At 38.1% G+C, this 22,301-nt stretch overlaps 2 protein-coding genes across 3 annotated transcripts; one reads left to right on the forward strand and one right to left on the reverse strand.

The window, feature by feature from the left end:
* Positions 1–2,745: 2,745 nt before the first annotated feature.
* Positions 2,746–10,709, forward strand: LOC111563916 (KH homology domain-containing protein 4-like). Of its 2 annotated transcripts, XM_023263193.3 has the most exons (14): positions 2,746–2,902; positions 3,785–4,061; positions 4,161–4,280; positions 4,414–4,490; positions 4,757–4,809; positions 4,962–5,167; positions 5,876–6,084; positions 6,300–6,360; positions 6,646–6,703; positions 6,927–7,162; positions 7,474–7,578; positions 8,596–8,681; positions 8,766–8,884; positions 9,334–10,709. In XM_023263193.3, exons 1-14 carry the CDS (start codon positions 2,874–2,876, stop codon positions 9,465–9,467), a joined length of 1,770 nt encoding a protein of 589 aa, XP_023118961.1. In that variant the 5' UTR covers positions 2,746–2,873; the 3' UTR covers positions 9,468–10,709. The 2 variants fall into 2 exon arrangements, with proteins under 2 accessions (XP_023118961.1, XP_035800806.1); XM_035944913.2 differs by lacking the exon at positions 9,334–10,709 and having other exon boundaries at positions 8,766–9,031.
* Positions 8,164–22,060, reverse strand: LOC111563902 (fibronectin type III and SPRY domain-containing protein 2). The gene is made up of 13 exons (XM_023263186.3): positions 21,881–22,060; positions 21,355–21,635; positions 20,853–20,948; positions 20,215–20,448; positions 20,007–20,029; positions 19,518–19,639; positions 17,355–17,519; positions 17,114–17,248; positions 16,197–16,350; positions 14,562–14,695; positions 13,231–13,366; positions 12,980–13,156; positions 8,164–11,145 (listed from the first exon to the last, which is right to left on the reverse strand). The coding sequence occupies exons 2-13, from the start codon at positions 21,622–21,624 to the stop codon at positions 10,896–10,898; spliced, it is 1,896 nt and encodes a 631-aa protein (XP_023118954.2). The 5' UTR covers positions 21,625–21,635; positions 21,881–22,060; the 3' UTR covers positions 8,164–10,895.
* Positions 22,061–22,301: the final 241 nt, after the last annotated feature.

Below are 22,301 nucleotides of genomic sequence, written 5' to 3' on the forward strand. Positions count from 1 at the left end.
TCTCACTGCTGCCTATGGTTACGACTTAAACTTTGAATTATTTTAGTGTTTGGCAAAAGGCTGCACAGTGGCGTGGTGGTTAACACTTTCACCTTGCAGCTAGAAGATCCCCAGTTTGCGTCCCAGCCTTCCGGGATCTTTCTGCATGGAGTTTCCATGTTCTCTCTGTACATGTGTGGGTTTTCTCCAGGTTCTCCAGCTTCCTCCCACAGTTCAAAACATGCTGAGGTTAATTGGTGACTCTCAATTGTCCATAGGTGTGAATGTGAGTGTGATTGTTTGTCTCTATATGTAGCCCTGTAATAGACTGATGACCTGTCCAGGGTGTCCCCTGCCTTCACCCTAAGTCAGCTGGGATAGACTCCAGCCTCCCCACAACCCCAATGAGGATTAAACGTTATATAGGTGATGGATGGATGGAGAGTTTTTGGCAAGATAAAAAAATACTTACATTTTCTGATGGTTTTTTGAGCTGCATCTACTGTGAAAGGGCCAATAGAGCACGACATCAAATGTTGAGATTCTTCTTCTAGTCTTCTATACGGTTCAGTACTGAGTGTTTGGAAAAAATCTGATCTCAGATTTGGTGGGAACAAACAGTAGAAACAACCGTACTCGTCTCCTACAAATCACTCTGCTTTTTTTGTGTGAAATATTGAAAAATATTTCTTTAAAGAACACAGTAAAGCATAAACTGACTGCTGCTACCCCCATGTTGTCCAAAGTTTTTAACCCCCAACAGCAAAATAACATCATTTGTCATTTCCTTCTAAACTGCTAGAAATGACAGTTACATAAATGATCCACATTTTCACAGTTTTTTAATCTGTCACATTAGATTAAAGCACGAGCAGGAAGAATATGTAACTTTGGTTCAACAGGGGTGACTGCGGTGAGGCAAAATGCTAAAATAATGTTTAATAATTTATTTTTCTCCTTGGCCACAAACACAACTTAAGGTTCTAAAAAGATTATGATTTGGTTTGAGAAGACTTGAGGTTTAGAAACAATGTGGACATGGTTAAATGAAGACAATGCTGGCTGCTGGTGGGACCTAGAAGATGAACAATGGTCTCCCACGGATAAATTATTTTGTCAATCCTTATATCCACCACAACCTTCTCATTTCAAGGGTTTGCTTTGCTACAGACAATGTAGTTCAGATTCTAACTTCTTTTCAGGCAGACAAGAATCAATACATCACACTCCTACTGCCGGGAATCCATGTCAGTTAAACATACACATACCTCATTTTAAGCATTTAAACAAAAAAAAAGTCCTTGTAATACATATGAACAAATTCATACAAATGTTTCCTTTCTAGTCTGGCTCATGTACAATATTAAGTTATTTATGTGTTTGCTCATTCATTATGTACACTTAATGCCATACAGTCTGTGTGAACAAATAGTTTAACATTGCTCTCAAATCTAACACTGAACATACAACATTTCTGGAATAACAACTATTCACATAAGTACTAAAACGCACATAGGACTCAGAGCGAGGCAATGAAAGTAACTGTGATATGTGCTGAGCAAAATATACAATCTCTATCATAAAAAGTACAGTGTGCAAAATACCTTGCATATATATATATACACTACCGTTCTAAGGTTTGGGGTCACCCAGACAATTTCATATTTTCCATGAAAACTCACACTTTTATTTATGTGCTAAAATAATTGCACAAGGGTTTTCTGATCATCAATTAGCCTTTCAACACCATTAGCTAACGCAATGTAGCATTAGAACACAGGAGTGATGGTTGCTGGAAATGTTCCTCTGTACCCCTATGGAGATATTCCATTAAAAATCAGCTGTTTCCAGCTAGAATAGTAATTTACCACATTACCAATGTGTAGACTGTATTTCTGATTAATTTAATGTCATCTTCATTGAAAAAAAGTACTTTTCTTTAAAAAAAATAAGGACTTTTCTAAGTGACCCCAAACTTTTGAATGATAGTGTGTATAAATACCAGTATTTATTTAAAACTGAGAAGCTTAACGGACGCTCACTTTATAACTCAATTTCTATATTCTGTTTCATGTCATGAGTGGTGTAGTCTTCAGTGGAAGTCAGTAATTCAAGATTCAAGAACTTCATTGTCATACACTCAGCAGAAACACAGTGGTTACCCTGACTGACGAAATTCTTATTTAGCGAGTTCCCTTCACACAACTGACACAACAAATAAAATGAGATAAGATTAAAAAAAATGACATATAATAATAATAAGAAGAAGAAGATAAAAATGAAATAAAATAAGATAAAAAAAATAGTTCCAAATAAATTCTATGTGCAAATGTTGGTAATATTGCAATATTGCCATCTGTCAACAGGCAAGAGATGTGTGCAAAATATTGCTATTTATAAGATATTGCAGGTGAGTCAGTGATTTAGTTGCCTGATGGCCTGTGGATAATAACTATTTTTTTAGTCTGGTGATCCTTGCTTTCACACTGTAAGATAGATTTAAAAATAAATAAAAGAGTGAAAGGCCAGCAGCTCAATTTCACCTCCAGCAGCTTAACCCATGGTCCTCAACTAGTGAAAATACTGATTACTAATATATTTTAAAAACAAGTGATAGTAATATATTTTCCATATTTAATGTTCTTTAAACCAGGTGGTCCTGCATTTTATTTTATTTTGTTTTATTTTAAACAATATGCAGTCACTAGTTAAGATTCTTCCAGATAGTATTACATAACATGAAAACAGCTCAGCTTCCGCCCGGTCACACTTTGCGACAAGTCGTCAGAAGAAGTCGCCGGCGCCAGACAGAGCAGACCGATGGCTGCGGTCTTTCAGCGTCAACTCTACTAGAAACTGTTTTAATTCTACTGCAGATTGAGTGGAGTGGTGCTATGTCTTCGGGAATGACTGGGCAAACACCGTGAGTGTCCGTTTAGCGTCTTAGTTTTAAATAAACGTTGGTATTTTGAGCAGCGTTCTACGTTTTACCACACATCTTCACCGAGCAGCAGGCTAGCCAGCTAAGCTACCGCTAGCTACGTTGTTTGTTAAGCTAGCATACGTTATCCTGGCCTGCTATGAAAAGTTAGCTTGCGGGTTATTGTTTGTGCGGTAAGAAGTCCATACGAGTTGGCTTTTTGAGTTTGTGTTACCAGATTATTGGAATTTAATATGTATTTGAGTCCTAAATTGATATATTGGTAATGGGAACATCCAAAAACAGGACTGTAACTTGCTAAGTTAGCTACTTTAGCTTTAGCTGCAGTGTTGAGGCTAGCTTACTTTAGCTGTTGTTAGTTTACCTCAGAATAACGCCTGTTTGTTTGGTACTAAGTAGCTATTATTCAGCTTAATTTTTAACCCAAGGTTTATCAACAAAAGATCTTTAAAAAAAACTAAACTACATGTGTGTATAATATATCATTAGTAACAGTAACTGATTGGCTAAAAGACAGCTAGTTTTAACTTGCAGGAGTGTGTCTAAACAAACTGTTAGACCACAGACACTGACTGCATGGTCCCTTCTTTCGTTTTCCACGCCACAATTTGATCATAGGTTGCGCTAATGTGATTGTTGAACCACAATGAATCTCCATTCAGAGATATTGACGTTGCTTTTTTAGAGGTATTAAAATGTTTCTCTACTCATCTAATAATAAACAGACCATCTACAAGATTAAAATAGCAGTTACTATTTGCTCGGATGTTGCTCTTTTTGAGGTTACTCTTGTTGAAAATTGTTTAATCGATTTGATGGAAATGTGTTTATTTACTGTTCTGTTTTGTTGTTGCCTTTTCTTAGGTGCCTAACCAGCCGTTGGGATCAGCCAGCCCAGCCGAAACAGAGCGTAGATGTACGGCAGCAGAGGAGTAGTGAAAATGCAGCACACCCTGTCTCTTTATCAGGAGTTGTCAGCACTTCTGGATCAAACAGTACAGGTTCCCGGCCACAAGAAATGGGAGAAAAGTCAGCACCTCAGGGAGGAGGAGTTGAAATGGCTGCAGCGATGGCTGCTAAAATTAATGCCATGTTAATGGCAAAAGGAAAACTGTTGACTCCTCCACCGTTACTTGCTAAGGTGCACAATTACAAAAGCTTTAGCAAATAACTGTATAATATGACTGTTTGGGAATTAGTAGAGGACTTAGAGATTTCTTTGTTATTTCATGTCTTTTAGACTCCTCCAGTTGTGCCTGTGCCAGCGGCTACAGAAGAGATGGTGGTCACAGAGGTTGACATAAATGATGTACCACTAAATTGCAGGGATCTTCTTACCAAAGGCAAAACACAGGAGGAGGTAAGCATTAAGTGGCCATGTCAGTGTTACATTTCACATACCACCCAAATTAAGAAAAAATAAGTTTTTAACAGCTTTAAAGAGAGGTATTCTATTAAAACCTCTTCATCTCTTCTCAAATTACCCTTTTCAGATCCGACAAACTAGTGGTGCCATTGTCTCAACAAAAGGTCATTACATGACTGACGTTGAAAAGGGAAAAGGAGGAGGGTATGTATTAACACTCATGTCTTAATGTCTTGTTTAGAAAAAATAGTATTTCATTTAAAAAAGTTTCACATCACTCTTACGGTGGGTAACATGCTACAAGATAGATAACGAGGCACATTGCATCTGTTTAATCTTAGCAATTGTAGTGACAAAATGCCTGACTTGCCTTTCTGTTGTGTGTGTGTTTAAAATAATCAAACAGATCAGTTCAGAAGCGTGCAGAAGAACTGTGTTGCTCATGACATTTCTGATTTGCTTTCTTTCAGACAAAGACCTCTGTATTTGCATGTCCAAGGAAAGACTCAAGAGCAGGTCAATAGTAAGTATCACTTTTTTATCTGCTTGATATGCAGAGTCTAGCATTGTATTCATCTAATGTCATTCACAAATGTTGGAGGCACTCTGAGGGATTTGTTTGGGGTAGTATACATGATAATTGTCCAAACCTTGTTGACCTTTCTGCAACATTAGAGGCTGTGATGAGGATTAAGGAGATCATCTCTGAGGATGTGCTGAGGGCCTCAGCAGCATCAGGAGGACAACATGTGCCTGTAATGCCGCCGCTCACACTCTACCCCCAGCCTCCTCGACCCGTCATTCCCACTCCTGTGCCACGGATGCCCAATGCCAACCCAGTGCCAGGCCAGGGACATCGACCTGCAGCTCCTCATACAGGGGTAGGCAGACATGATGTCTGTGTTGAAAATCAAGCTTCTACAAACAGTCGTGGTACCAGTGTAAAGTTGTCTGACAGTTATATACCAACAGTTATCATATACAGTTTATATCAATGTTTCATAAACTGTCATATTAATCGGCCAGTCCCCACACAGTATATCATTATACTCTTCATTTCTCTTCTTGAAGGTTTCTTCTGTTGACTACAAGTTCTTTGTCATGTTTAATATGGGACCAAAAAAATAAACTTTACACTATTTATTAATAAATAGTTGCAGATATTCTCATAGTGGTCTATGAGGAAATATTTCTACTCACACAACATACCAAGGGATACTAGGTAACAGCACCGATAAAACATCCAAAAAATAATTTGGAATATGCTGTATTAGGTTAATTTATGCAGACAGGGTGACTTGTGTTCGGTATTTATTGTACTTGGTTCCTCAGTGTGCCAGAGTAATGATTTTAAAATGGAGGTCAAGAAAGTGAGGCAAAGGAAGACCATGTTGCCTTCACTGATACCCACCTCCAAAATTAAGTAGCAGTGAGAACATCCCTGGTCTACAGAGAAGCGCCAAGGATTACTGCATCTGCTTACAAAACTATTTTACCTCCAGTCAAACTTATTGATTTCAAAGAACAGCTTAAATTTTCAAGGTGTATTAATAATATTAATAAATATATTTTTTTTAATCTGTCCTCAGAGTTTTGTGCACACAAAGATTTTTGTGGGTCTGGACCAGGCGCTGCCTTCATTCAATGTAAATGAAAAAGTCGAGGGTCCAGGAGGTTCGTACCTGAGCCACATCCAGACAGAGACGGGGGCTCGAGTGTTCCTCAGGGGAAAAGGTTCTGGCTACATAGAACAAGCGTCAAAACGAGAGTCTTTTGAACCTCTCTATGTCTACATCAGGTATGTTCATTCTGAGAAATAAGACGTGACTTTTCTTTCTGTGTGCAAAAAGTTATTTGTATCAGTGAGGGAATTATACATAAATTTAAATCTATATTTTGTGCATTCACTGTAACAACCATCTAAGAGCGCGTCATGTATGTAAATGTTAAAATCTCAGTCTATTTCATTCTCTGTTAGTTTCCTATGTAACAGTGGTCCATTGTGTGTTTCAGCCACCCAAACGCAGCTGGACTGGAGTCGGCGAAGAAACTCACTGAGAGTCTGCTGGAAACTGTAAGTCTATAACCTTGTCACCACAAATACATGAAGTTATGAAGTTGATCTGACTGAAATGAGAATCTAGTGGGAGGTATAAGAAGGTGAAACTATTAAGATATATAGTTTTCACTGATACCCACCTCCAAAAGTACAGCGGTAGTGTGAACCACCTGATCTCCAGAGATAGGTTTTGAGTGCTCTGCACCTACCCACAATCTCCCTACTGAAAATACATCAACACAACGTTTGCAGAATTTTGCCTGCCTTGTTACTTAATGATTGCTTTCTCCTGTTTTCCAGGCGAGAGCTGAACATGCCCGACTGGTGTCGACGTACACAGCCACAGGCTCAACACAACGTGAGTATTCTTTTATGCCTTGTAACTAAACAGGCAAATTCCAACAGGGTGACCAAGTATCAGGTACTGGCTGACTGCATTCTTCTTGTGGTAATTAATCCTCCCGTGACGTCTTTGGTAGCTCAACAATATGTTGAAGTTGTAGGTCACAGTTTTCAAAGCACCCTGTTATTGATCCATGTGAGATATGCTATTAACTCAGCGTTCTATACTTTCATTTCAGCATACGCAGCGCATGGATTTCCACCTAATAGCAATTACTCTAACCAGGGGTCCTGGTATAACTACCCAGCAAATGGGTATGCTGGCGGCTATTCAGCGTACCCAGGAGCCGGTGGTTATTGGAGTAATGCAAATGGTCCCCCAAGTCATTCTAACATGTCGACAAACCCTCCATCTTCTCAGGCAATGGTTCAGTATCCGGTGTGTCCTAGGAAACCGCATCCCTATCTTGTCCAGGTAATTACCAATGATTAAAGCTGCTCATATATTAGTTTGTCTACTTATGGGTTTATCTCAATCTGATGAGCCACCAAGTACTCATTTGATAAAATGAAGGAAGAACGTAAAAATATATTTTGTGCATGGTAGCCATCAAAGTTTTGACAACATTAAGTCAATCACAATCAGTAGCTAGTCTCAGCACTAGTTTACACCACAAGCCTATTAAAATGTGAAACCTGTCGAGGACTTTGAGGAGATTTAGGTTTTTTTTTTTGTTAATCCTGTGGCAGCATCAGTGTGTATGTGTTGGTGTTTCTCTACTTAAGGATCCAGGCAGCAGTGCGAGTGTGGAGCCTGATGGATCTTTAAACAGCCCCTCTGACTCAGGAAGTCCCAAACGTCATTTCCATGAGGGGGCTAAGGACGAACAGGTCAGCTGAACAGCAATGACTGTGCATATCACTGAACGATATTTGTGGCCTCTTTAATGCAAACGTGCATATTACTCAACGATTGACCTATTTGGATTACTGTAGTGTCACTGTTTGGTCTTCACCATTCAGCGAAAACAGAGAGACTTCATGCACCACTGACAAACCACACAAATTACACATAATTAGATTCAATGAAATTATTGTATGAAAACTCTTACAGCCATTTTCAGTTTGTCCTGAATGCATGCAGTTACATAAATGGTGTTTAAATGTGAAAATAGACAAAGCCAAGTAGTGTTTTTTGATTATGAACAGCTGCGTCAGTGCTGACCGTTTGGAAAATCCCTCCATTAACCGTCACTCTGGCCTCTGTCAGATTCTTATCTTTGTCCGTTTTGAGGCACATGTTTAAAGGTTTTTAATTGAAATAATCCTCATGAGGATGTTTAGAATAGTTTTACTGTCGCCATGCTTGTTAGTTGCTGACTTCCAGCTGTTCAGATTTGACTACGTCAGACGGATACCAGATAATAATAGCTCGGTATTAAATATTTGCAAGGAACATGATCACTCATGACTGCATTACATTAACACAATCTTTTAAATAGGTTTATTGTTATCCTTTTTCACATTTCAAGTTGTTTACTTTACAGTGTAACATTCTAAGGCAGTTCATTTGCACATTCTTGCACAACAATCAAGGGGTTCTTGCACAGTCCCTAAGTGTTTACTGTTTGAGTCAAATTCCTTGTATGTGAAAACCTACTTGGCAATAAAACGATTTCTGATTGTGATTTTAATATTGATGAGGTTCCCCATGCATGCCAGAGGACACTGTTAGCTAACAACTAAACACAGACTTCTTGTTGCAAGCCTAGCTGAAAATAAAAATAACACGCCTTAAGCATTATGTAAGATTTTCTCATGCTAAAAGTAGTTTCCTTTGGGGCAAACCTTTGCTTTACATGTTGATGTTTTAAAATGTCCACAATGCTCTTGTCTTTCTCTGTTCAGCCGACCAGCAGCTCGCCAGAGGGTCCTGCTCATCAGGAGTCCACTCCTCCTCCATCCAGCGTCGGAGAGGAGAAAGTAGTAGAAAGGTCTGATGGTGGATCTTATTTCCCTTTCATGTTATTCCTCATGAATCCTGTGTAGTGTAGATATTAATGTTTTTATCTCCACAGGATTCTGATGCCTCCACCGCCGCCTCCCTTCGTGGCTCCTGCCCTTGTTGCACGCAAAAGGCCGAGGGATGCAGTGACAGACGATCCCGCTCCTCTGTCCAGCAGCGTCGCATCAATGGGTATGCGTTCCTTTATTTCCTGGTATTCTGAGAGCCTGAGTACTCAGACATTTCTTCTGTGGAGTTGTCTGTTGCATGTGATGGCATCTCCCCCCATGGAGCAATGGGGGAGGAGTGGAGACCTGTGTGAATCCCTCCACTGGTAGAACTCACTAACATGCTTTTCTTGTATATGTTTTTTGTCTTTCCCTTGTTTTCTCTCTCAACATGTGTCCCCGGACCTGCCTGTTATGGATGTGTGCTCTGCTGCCGTTTCATTTGATATCTTCCCTCCCCTGGCTGCGGATCAAACGAACTGAAAAACCATCGCTAATATGGGGCTCCTCAATGGGTTTCCTTTTTTTGTTTTTTTCTTGCTTTGTCTCTCCCTTTCTCTCTTTGCCTTCTGTCTCCCCCTTCTCTTTCTTTCTACTTTTCTCTGTCTCTCCATTTTTCTTCTGCCCTTACAGATGTTCAAGAGGAGGTGTGGGAGAAGAAGGCTAAAGTGGATGAAGATTCATCAGGACTAGTGCCGTATGGAGGAGATTCCTCCGATGATGAAGAGGAGGAGAGGACACACAGCAGTAAGACCGATAACTCATAACCTCTGCCCTGCCCCATCCCCACTGTCCAGGATACTCACAGACCCAAAGTCTATGTTCAGTGTATCAACACAGTTCTCAAACTTACACCACGTAGAGGGAAAAGTCCACCCTCGTATTACCATACACTGTTTTGGCATGTTTTACGCTATTTACTACAAAAAAACAAATATATTTTGACTGACATGCTTTCAAATGAAATATTCAGTGTTTTGACTCTTTGTTTTTTTTTTTTTCTTCCAAGCTGATATGATTTTTTTTATCCATCTCTATGTGGCTGTTAGGGTCACTTCTTTGAAATCTCTGGTAACACTTCAAGTGTTGACATCTATTTAAACACTTTAAAGACAGCAAAGATACAAAAAATGCAGGTTGACGGTCTTAAAGTACATGTTTAATAAGCAGTCTGACCATGCAAAAAATAAAAAATACTCGTATGGTTGTTGAATTGTGACCAGTTTTTGTAGCTTCATTGGAAAAATATGTTTTTATTTTCTTGTCCCTTTTGTAGTTTTTTCTCTATATGACTATGTTTTAGTTCGTTTTTTTAATGCATCTTGCAGAAAACCTTTCTTTAACCCCCGACACAAGGTGTGTGTTGGTTTTAGTCGAGGGTGAGCACATTTAAATTTATTCCCACCCATTTAATAAATGTAAATATAGAAATATAGATGCCAACTGGTTCAATGCTGTTGTGCTTTTTTGTTTGTAGTCACATGACTTAAAATGCAACACTTGTTGGGGCCATGTGTCATTTGGAAATTCTAAAAAAATTCTCATCTATTCCACAATGTTGATCTCCCTGATATTATTTCTGTCTTGAGAAAAACCTGTCTCTTTTTCTTTTCTTTTTATTTACTTTGACTCTAAATTGTGCACTTCCCAATATCAGAAAAAAATCTGTTAACAATAACCATTCAACAAAACAGATCCAGAAAAGTACAGCACATCAGTAGCCACTTTGAACAGTGTGGAAGTATTCAGGGTGGACTTTTCCTTTTTAAACATCTGAATACAATTGTATAATAACTACAAATTAATTTTGTTTTTCTTGAGATACTTTTTTTTTTCAATGCAGTTTTTGTTAATCAAAATCGCGCCCCTTATTTCCCCTTTTGAACTCCAACAACTGGACTGATGCAGTTTAAATACATATTGTACAATTCAGTGAAACCTTTTCTTATCTTGGAAAATGGTGTATGCCTGTTCCCATGGAATACTATAATAAAAACAACTGAAACTAACTTATTTTTTCGGTGAAGGTGCTGCATTTTTTTTTTTTGGGATAAATATGGGTGCTCACAATGCTCAGGTTTTTAATATCTGGGATGTCATCCAGCATTTTGGTAAGTATTAAAACATCCATTTAATGTCCTACTTGCTGTAGGTTTTATTTTATGTAAATACTGCAATAGAGGTGAGTTGTGGTGTCACATGAACGCGTACTCAGGAGCTTCTATGCCGTTGTGCACAGTAAGAGCTCCTGGGTTGTCCAGACTAAAGCAGGGTTGGATGTGATTTTGGAAGTTACAGTGGAAGGTGTGCAGGTGTTGCTCCAGGTTCACATTAAAGAAGGACAGAGTACCCCTGTCGTAGTCGAGTGCCACTCCGATCCGCAACGGGTTCACTGTAATCCTCAAGTCAGGACTCCAACCGTTGTGCAGGAACTCATATTTATGCCTAATAAAAAAAAAAAAAACAGGAGGATAACATTCTGGTTTGTGTAGCTGAGAGGTTCTAAATATACAGCTTTATCTCTCATCCTGTTGGGATCATTTTCCCACTCTGTCAGCCATTAGGAAAGCAGATGCTGAATAATGAGCCAACAGCAGGATTTCAAATGGCTGCGGATTAAAGAAAATGAAAAATGTGATTGTTAGATTGCGCGTAGTCAGAATAAGATGCCCCACAATGGGAACCACACTCAGTGCTTGTGCGATACGCTGCTCTGAATGATTTTTGCTAAATGTGATAATTCATCTGTCCTGCTTTGTTCCAATAAGGGTTGCCATGGAAACACTTAGAAAGTAACAGATATTCAACTGTAGGCTTTTTTCTGCCTTCAATGGGCTCAGTTTTCCAAAGAGCGGATGCACAATTTCTTTTTTCTTTTTGCTTAGGAAAGGAAAATTTCTAAATGCCAAAAATACAATCCTGGCCCAGTTTCCATGAACTGCAATAGTGGTCCCTCAGTGGATCAGCGTGGTATTTCTGGTATCAGATGGGCTGAAAAGTCCGCTTTGTCTGTGTAGATCTGCAAAAGTAAAAGCCATTTGCTTTTCCCTGCTTGTGTAACATATGGGAATGAATATATCTGAACAAATGACTGCAAACTGAGGACTTTAACCCTTGTGTTTTGTTGAAATCCCTCCACCACAAGTAGACTTGGACGATTACAAAGTGCAGATATAACTGTAAAACACGGTTAAAATGACTGTAAATATTTTAAGGTTAGAAGTCACATTGGCTTTGCATGTCATATTTGCAGAATAGTCATTTGCTGACAAATGGACAATGTTTTATTTTATTTATTTTTCTGGGGTGCAGCATTATTTCATGTTGTCCACTCCAGTGTTTTGTAAAAAGAATTCTGTCAACACTAGTCACAAATACTGAATTCTGTATTTAACCCCAAACAGAAATAGTGTGTCCTCTGCAGGCGACATCTCAGGAATGTGTCTACTCACGTATAGGAGCAATTCTCAAGACTCATGGGTCAATATATAGTTGAGGGGCTTTTTGAAGTCCATGGGATATATCTTGCATGCATTTTTATTAAAAATAAACTAATGTTTTTTATGTTCATTATGATCATGTCTTTATAAAATCCATAATTATTTATTATGGAAACAATCACTTATTAATAAAAAATTACTGGATATCACTAAAATGTCAACTAAATAACAATCTGAATTTAATAACAACCACCTTCTAATTAGCTAAACAATAATAAAATGAGTTTATTCAAAAATAGTTTTGATTGTGTTCTTTTTATTAAGTTGAGATAATCATGACAGATACTTCTTTTTTGGCAATATATCAAATTTTATATGGAAAATAACAAATTGTATCTGTGTCCCAGGAATCACTTTCAACTAAGTTCCCCATTACAAAAGCACCTGTCAAGGAAGTGTGTTAATTCCAGATCACATGACCTGCTCCACATGATGTCATTTCCTCCTGAAGAAAAGACTGGCCAGACTCCAAGGCTTTCTGAGTTATTTAATATAAAGTAGTCAACAGGTTTACTACAATATCTTTAGAAATAACTTTACATTTTACTCAATTGTATATATAATATTTAGAAGAATCTTTCTGTAAAAATGCCATGTGGTGTTTGGTTATAGGCCTGAAAACAGCAAAAAAGTCAACTATGTTACAAAAAGTCCCGCAATTATATATTGGCCCTCATGCTAGTAAAACTGTTGAATATGTTTTTAAACTACACAGAGGGTTTCCAGGACTCCAAACCTAACATTGGGGTTAATAATGTGACGCTGTTTGATGCAGTCACCTGGTTGGACTGAGGATGTGTCTCATACACCAGGAGCTGCTGTTGGCCCCGAGGTAGGTGTTCCTCTCCATGTCCTCGTATGCAACGCCGATGCGAAACTCCGTCCCATCGTCCACCTCGACCTCCCAGTAGTGCCTTCCTCGTACTGGTATCAGATCCCCCAGAACAGCTACACATCTGTACACACACATATACACTTGTGTCACATACCTGCATTCATAATGGTTGATATTTATTCCTGTATACTCGACCTAGTAAAGAAAGTGTTGTCATCTAAGGCCATAGCACTTATAGGCAGTTCTTCATCTCCATAGAAGATGGTGAAGCCGTCCTCGGAGATCGACAGGCAGGGATGAGCGGTGTCCTCCAGGAGGTGGAAGAATGTACCTGCACAGGTAAAGAAACATCACTAGACAACTTAGAAATGTGCCCAAAGTACTAGCAGACTTAATTTTACACCACTGCAGTAACTTAATAGCTATAATTTGTTACTTCTCATATTAAGACTTTGAAAAAAAGCTCTACATAGACTATGATGTGTCACAGATCCAACAACCCAGTCGGTCGTAACTAAGCTGAACATACATCTTTGATACAATGTAAGATGGCACAAATCATCAAATCCAAAATAAAGAGCCTATAAGAGATGAGCTCAAAAGAAATGTTAAAATGATAAACTTACAGAGGAAAAATATATACAACTGTACAGATACATATTCTTAATTTCAAATCTGATAAAAGAGTTTTAACAGATCAAAATATTACAAAACAAATACAAAAAATATCACACAGGACCGAGTTGGTTAATAGACCCAAAAATGTTAGAACCAACATAACTAGCAATTAATACAACAAAGCAGGGCTATTTAAAAGAACATACTTGAGGAAACACTGCTAATAAGTGAAAAAATTAATGTAAAAAAAGTTTACACAGTATACAATGTACAGGCTAATAGAAAAAAAACAGGAGGAGAATAATAATGTGCAATGCTCCTACAGTTGTCTAGAAGTGTTTTGTTTAATTTATTAAAATATAAAAGCTCAGAGGAGATCCAGGTAATCCTTGGATTTGTACTGTAGGGTCTTATTTTTATTACTACAATAATTTTATTATTCTCTATAATTAGTAACGCTGTCGTGTCTCAGCCTTAATATGCATTTTAGTTTAGTAGTGTTTTAGATCATTTCTGTCAGGTTTTATTGCCCAATAAATAACACAATATCATATGAACCCCATATTTATCTGTTTTCTTAAATCTGCTGTGTGAAAAAAACTTGACTTAACTACTTTTTCTTTGTTTGATTGCATCTAAATTATTTGTTTGAATTTGTTGTTTCTGAAAGGTGCTAAACATAAAACTTATTAGTAGTAGTGCTATATAAAGACATCAAAACCATCACAGATCCTGTAAAATAACTCTGATAGAAGCTCTTTTGTGCAAACATATGTTGTAACTAATATATTAATAACTTTACTGGTAATAAAAAAACTTTATAAACTGCTTTTATTAAATATATGATCTGAAAACTTGATCTACTGGCCAAAAGCACCGTCAACAGGCTGATCCGAGGTGTTTCTCACCTGTTGTGGAGACAGTAATGACTTCACTCCTGTCGCTGGGCCCGCCAATGTTTACCGCTCTCACAGAGATGAGGTAACGTCGTCCTGCCTGCAGCTGGATCAGACACTGACAGGTGGGGACAGCTACGATAGACCTGGGGGGGATTGGCCAATAAGACAGCAGGATGATACAACTTTCAATGTGGCTTTTATTTGTATACCTCCACCAAAGCGTAAAGTCTTGAAATGACATCTTGTCTCCCAACTTCTGCAATTGTCACATTAAGCCAAATTTGATCTCCAGTGGGCTGGACCAGTAAAATCACAGCATAATAACCTATAAATAACAACAACTCCACATTTTTCCTTTGTTTTAGTGCAAAATGTTCACATTTAATGAACCATCTTTTCAGAAAACATCATGAATGTGAAATTTCTTAAGAAAAACAAGTGAAATTTCAACAACATTATGCCTCAGTTGATCATTTACACATTACAATTTACAGATGACAGTGTTTCTACAAAGGCATAAAACATTTAGTCACAGGTATCTGGAACTAAACGGTATAGTATTTTACTTTATGATCAAAACGACAAAAGTCAGACAAAAAACAAGACAAAATATTAGAAAAATGAGACACAAAAATGAGAAAATGACAAAAAAAGAAACGACAGGAATCAAAGTAAAAAAGAGACAAAAAAATTGACAAAAAAGTTACAAAGCAACAAAAAAATTGACAAATGAGACCAAAAATGACAAAAGCGAGAAACAAAACAACAAAAAAATAGACTAACAACACAAGGGAGACAAAAAAAACCAAAATGACAAAAACGATGCATAAAAACAATGATTAAAACAAAATGCAAAATGACAAAAATAAGACAAAAAACATGAGAGACAAAAAAGAAACACAAAACAACAAAAACATGAGACAAATGACAAAAGTCAGACAAAAAAAGACAAAAAAACAAGACAAAATATAAAAATGAGACACAAAAAGACAAAATAACAATGAGCAATCTAGTATTTTACTTAAACATCAAAACCACTTGTCATGGTCTGGAAATTTTAAAAAATTTATAGTTTTACAAATTTACAATCTGCAGTTAATGTCTTCTCTGTAATTTTTACACTTTACAAAGTTGTCCTGCGGGCTGGATTGGACCCTCTGGAGGGCCGGTTTGGGCCCGCGGGCCGCATGTTTGACACCCCTGCTATAGAGACTTTTCCAATAAATGGTTTGGCTGTTCTCTGAAGTGACCAGATAAAAAATGAAAATGACCCCAAATGTGAGGATAGCATCCAGTCTGAGGCTAACAGTGCTGCAGGAGCTGAAGCTAAGAATAGATTTTCTAGGACAGAGTGTGTCTTGATTCAGCAACTCTATAACCATGGGACCTCAAAAAATCCCAGGCAAGCACTAACACGGACTTGTTTATGGAAGTACTTAAGTCTTATTAGAAGGAAAGGCCAGTAAAGACAAATATCACGGGGTGCTGCATCTTTGAAGCCGTGCGTATCCAGTTGAGCTTTTTTCTATTTTTACTCAGCTATTTTACCTTTATCTCTGTGACTGCATTCTTTAACAGAGAGGTAAAACATTTCAAGGAAAGAACAGTGAAATCTTGCTGCTGTGTGTAAATAACATTCCTTACTCGGTGATGCTGCTCTCTGTGCCATTGGTCCCCGTCTCACTGAGCTCCACGGTGTACGAGTCCACAGGGTTGGTGTTTCCTGAGTCCCAGCGGATCAGAGCGGCCTCTGGGCAGCTCGTACACTCCCTCTGCTTGATCACCGGAGGAGACGGCACTGGGGAGAGAGCACTGACACTTTAATCCAGGGGTGTCAAAGATGCGTCCCGTGGGCCAAAACTGGCCCTCCAGAGGGTCCCTCAAAGTGTGAAAATTACAGAGAAGACATTAACTGCAAAATGTCAATTTGTAAAACTATAAATTTAAAATAATTTCTAGACCATGACAAATTGTTTTGATCATAAAGTAAAATACTAGATTGTTCATTGTTCTTTTGTCATTTTGTGTATCATTTTTGTAATATTTTGTCTTGTTTCTGTTGTTATATATGTCTTTGTCTGACTTGTCGTTCTGTTTCTCGCTTTTGTCGTCTTGTGTTTCTTCTTTCTCTCGCTTGTATTTTTGTCATTTTCTGTTTTGCTTTATTCGTTGTTTTGTGTATCGTTTTTGTCGTTTTGTGTTTTTTCTCGCTTGTGTCGTTTGTCCAATGTTTTTGTCGCTTTGTAACTTTTTCGTCTATTTTTTGTATCTTTTGTTTTGTATCGTTTGCCTCATTTCTTGTCGTTTTGTGTCTCATTTTTGTAATATTTTGTCTTGTTTTTGTAGTTTTTTGTCTTTTTTGGGGGCTTAATGTGGTCCCTGAACTAAACTGAGTTTGACACCCCTGTTTTAATCTCTCCAGTGTCAACCCTGCAAGTCAATTACAAAACAGAGCGAGCTACATCTAAAAGTGATTTCTGCAGATGTTGTGGGACAACAAAACAATTATTTCAGCTGTCACAAGTTGAATTATGTAGCTGTAGGAGTGAGGCAGCTGTTACCTGTCATGTATAAGGCCTTCTCGCTGGCCGGGCTGATGCCGGTGGTGTTGGTCGCCGTCACCCAGAGCTCATACTGAGCGTTGGGCAGCAGATCTGCCACAGTGCAGTGGGTCTCCTTCACTTTTACCTTGCTTTCTGAACAAGCGAGCACAGATTTCATTATGGCTGCTCTGATGAAAACATGTTAAAGAAACCTGGGATTGTGGCAGGAGATGGTGTTATCATGCGAAGTGAATCGTACCGTGTGGTGCACAGGTGCTGTCTGCCGGCGTGTCCTCCAGCACCGGTCTGTAGTAAAGCTCATAGTACTCAACCGTGTCATCAGAGAACAAGCTCCAGCAAACACGCAGGGACGTCTGGGTGGCAGAGTTGGGCATCTGGGGGTTGATTACTGGGGCAGATGGAGCTGTTTTTACATCAAAGAGACACTTAGTGGAGTTCAATTAAAGTTCAACCCTGATATGTTTGTGCTTTTGTTGATTTTGATTCTCATCAGCCCATCAAATTTTTATTTACTATATTCTAATTATTCCTTCCTTTGTTTCCCTTTTTCTTCCTTTTGTATAAGTGACTTTATGCTACTTCCTTGTGCTCTAATTATCTGTGTCACTTCTGCTGACTAAGTCCCTAAATTCACAAGTAGGATTTTACATTTTGTGACAGATTATTTTTTTTGTCAATGTTTTTCAGGCCAGTTCAGATTAAGGTCCTCATAAGACTGTTCTTCAAGGCAAAACTTTTTTTTTTTTTTTTTTTTAATGTACGAGTCAATTTTGACATTTTGAGATATTTTGCTTCCATAACATGTCTTCCTGACTTCAACAAAACCTCCTTAATGCACATTTTGGTGTTCATTTTTCTCAATCTAAAAAACCTCAATCATAAACACAAATCTTTAAAGATTTTTTCTTAAAGTGAGTATTTTTTCATACTCTGAACCAGAAATTCCCACCTCAGTAGCACTTATATACACCAAACTCCAAAGTTGTTTTTGCAGAAGGGTTTGTTCATAAAAAATTAATTGCTAGATTTATGGAACTTTTTATGAATGAAAAACATTGTGTGTTAATGGGGAACATGGTAAAGCACTTTGAGTACCACTGAGGTAGAAAAGCACTACATTAGCCTATTAACCATGTCTTTGAATATGTCTCTGTCATAATATATCCACACATATAGAATCTACATATAGATAATATATGTCATTGTAATGTCCGTAATTTCATCTTTCAGACCTATCATTGTGTAACCAACCTCTTTCCCATCACCAGGGCGTTCAGGCAGGATCATGGGAGTTTTTTGTGTTTTTTTACCTGATGGCTTTAATTCATCACCACCAGCATCTAGATAGATTTCCACTCCAATCTCCTATCATATATCTGCATACATTTTTATTAAAAGTAAAAAAAAAATAATGTTTTTTATGTTCATTATGATCACGTCTTTACAAATTTCATAATTATTTATTATGGAAACAATCACATTAATAAAAAAATGACTGGATATCACTAAAATGTCAACTAAATAACCGTCTGAATTTAATAACAACCACCTTCTAATGAGCTAAATAAAGTAGTGTGTGAGTCAAGTGTGTATTTATCACATGTCAACAGGTTTACTACAATATCTTTATAAATAACTTTCAATTTCAATCTTACTCAATTGTATGTATAATATTTTGAAGAATCTTTCTCTAAAAATCCCATGTGGTGTTTGGTTATCCATGTTGATTTTAGGCCTGAAAACAGCAAAAATGTCACCTATGTTACAAAAAGTCACACTATTATATATTGAACCATATACGCTTAAAGAAGATGCTTCACACTGATGGAGTCTAATCTGGGAATCTGGGAAAAAAAAATAATATTTTCACAGTGAAACTTCTGATGTCCACATTTTCAACATTTTTGGGAAATCTTTGAACATTTTTAGGTGGAAAAAAAGAAATGATTTTTACTCATATTTTGAAAATATTTACGAGAATTTTCTTGCCAAATTTCGGGGATTTTTTAAAAATAAAACTTTCAAGGGAAACTTTTAAGGAATTATTGGAATTTTCTTCCCGGTTTTGCAAATTTTCAGAAATTTGGGGAATTTTTTTGCTGAATTTTTGGATTTTTTTCAGACAATGAAACAATATTTTTTGGTGCCCATAAATGAGGACAACAGGAGGGTTAAACAGGGTGTAGCAGTGCTGTGTGCCTTTTCTCTCACTGTATAAAACCATTAATAAATCGCTGTTTAGTGGGTTCAGGGCAAGCGCCAAACCACAGATGTCGTCAAAATGTCCAAAAGCACAACGTGTCAAAGGCAACTGTGCAAAGTTGACAAGAAAATTGTGTAGTGACACCATCATCTGTCAGTGGGTGTTGGCTGAACTGGGTGAGAGGTTTATGAATCAGACCTGGAACGACATTGATGGAGTCCATCATGGTTTTGACATCTGACAGGTCGGCGAGTGGCGTGTTAAATTCAAGATGCGTTGCCAACGTGAGGTCAACGTCCTCTATGGCGTACTCCTCGATCCTAGCGTAGTAGCAAAGAGAACAGGGAAACCAGCACTGAATTCTAGGAAATCACACAAAGGGGAAACAACTTGTGTCATGCCATTAGGATCACTCAAAAATGTAATGAGTCAGGCGCAAAAAAATCTGCACATCCAAACTTAGACACTTTTTTTGGTCTTTTGGAGGACGGAAACTAAACTATCTGTGGACTTCAAGTAAGAATCTTCATGAGAAAGTACGTTTTCAAGTCCCAATAAATGCTCAGAATGTGTCTGCTCGAATATCTTTAGTGTGAAACTGCAGGAAAAAACACCTGTGAGCACAATATTAGCCATGAACCATGCAAAATCACACCATGCATACTCTCTGAGCAGCATCATATTTACCTCTTAATAGTGGGCATAACTGTCTGTAAATAAAAAACAAACAATTGAACCGCAAAGTAAATAAGTGTCGACATAATCAATATTTCATACCCACCATAAGATTATCAATGTTTTTGTTTTCCTGCATTGGAGTTGTAGTGGCAATAATTACCCTCAGTAGTCATTTATCACAGCTGCAACATTTTCACGACGGGCTAAAGAAAAGCACCTTGAGGAAAAGCCTCTTGTCCTGGCTGCGGTAGACCTCCTGAGCCGACTCAATGAGCTCCTTGGAGGAATCCAGCGCCCGACCACAAGCCAGCAGCTGGTTGTACAGAGCCTCCAACTTGCTCTTCTTCTCCTCCTCCAGTGCCGCTGTCCTCTCGTCATATCTCTGAGAGAGCGTCTGCAAAACGTCGTTGTAGTGCTGCTCCAAGTGCTGCTCCTGACGGCCAAAATTCTCCTGTACAGACAGTTTTATGGAACGGTTGCACATTTTTTTTTCAAAAAGTGTGAAGAGTTCTAGGTGCTGGGCAAAAGTATATGTGCGTCATCCTTTGGAAAAACACACCACTCCCAAGAACATTTATTAAATAACTACCTCAAAATTTGATAAATTGTGTGCAGAAGATATTTTTCCAGATGATGACACAGCTAGAGGTTTACACATGAGACATGTGGATACAAGGAAAAAACGACAAGATGACGACATCAAGAGAAGTAATGAATGAAATGGATGCGTTTGATTGACACACATTATTCAAGTTGCACAAAACGGCCTTGAAGTTTGAAAAAAGTATTCCCAGAGCTAACATAACCCTAAAATAACTTCCATCTGTTTCCCCAAACCAGACTTTCGAGCTTTACCTCCACAGTGAGAAAGATTTCCTCCAGATGACCCGCAAAGTTCTCCATCTCCACAACCTTCCCCTGCAGCCGATTCCTGATCGAGTTGATGTCACTCTGAAAGTAATTGAAAGCCATATTTCAAGCATTTCTGTCTGTAATCCAACACAAATAACATAATCTATTGCTCAGCCTTTGTTGTCAGGACTTCGTGCACATGTCTGTGGTTTGGTTAAAAAAAAGTTCATGTGGACAGCTCCATCTTCTGGGACTTGACTATAAAAACTATGATATTACACGAAGTTGGCCAATAGAGCTCAATGGAAATAAGTGTGTGAATGTTTTCATGTATAGTATAGTGTTTTGGACGGATTTGTTCTGTATTATTCTGTCATTTCCACCGAGATTTCTCATTAAAAAACTGATTTAAATGCAATAAGGGTCAAAATAAGTCAAACTTAACAGGAAAACATTAAATGTTTCATTCATACATGATGTGCTGAAGCTGTGTTAGTGCCCCCACCTCAGTGTCTTCCTCCTTAAACACATCATCATCATCACCACATCCATCTTCTGCTCCGGTGGGAGATGGAGTGCTGTCCTCACAGGGCTCAAAGCGAAGGGATTCATTGGTGCCGACGGAGAACCTTTGGAAGGTGGAAACATCTCGGGCGGTCCTCCCTCCACTGCCTGCCACCACGTTATACGTCTCCATGGTGGTCGACTCTCTGCTCGGCTCACCTTCCTCTGCAATCACATCCAGTCTGCCTCCTCTGATCTCATACAGGTCCATGAGGACAGTGACTGTAGAGGGTCACAACTCATTTATGATTCCAATTTTTGAGATAAGATCAGTTCACTGCAGCCCTCTCTGTGCTTAATTATATTAGTATATAGAGCAATCACCATTTAGAGTAATATTCTTTAAAATAAACTACATCAATATAACAGAAATAACACAACAGCATGTCAAAACTCCACTTTTCATGCTTCAACTTGCCTGTGCAGAACAATCTGTTTATCAAATAAGCAGCTAATAACAAGTTTACCTGAATAATCCAGCAAGCCAGTCTGTTCTATACAACCATGTCAAAACCAGAAGTAGTGTCTGACAAAGAGTCCAACCCTCAAGCAGAAGCTGTGACAAAAATAGATGGGACTCAAATGCTCAAATGTCACAGGCATGCCAAACATCCAGGAGGCAAACTCGCTTTTTTTATTGAATAAAACATACAATTTAGACTAGTCAGAATAATAACTGCTGTTGACACTATAAGGAAAAAACAGCAACTTCTAATTAGTGCCAGTCTCGGTTCTACTTATTAATTCTTTGATATTAGAAGGTGGAAATCCCCGAGCATGTGATTTAAAGGTCAAAGTTAAACGGAATAGCATGGACACTGTGATGCCTTCAAGAATACACGTAAACTTGAACATTTAGTAATATGAACTTTTTTTTTTTTTTTTATG

The sequence above is a fragment of the Amphiprion ocellaris genome, chromosome 1 (assembly GCF_022539595.1).
Source record: "Amphiprion ocellaris isolate individual 3 ecotype Okinawa chromosome 1, ASM2253959v1, whole genome shotgun sequence".
Lineage (NCBI taxonomy): Eukaryota > Metazoa > Chordata > Actinopteri > Pomacentridae > Amphiprion > Amphiprion ocellaris.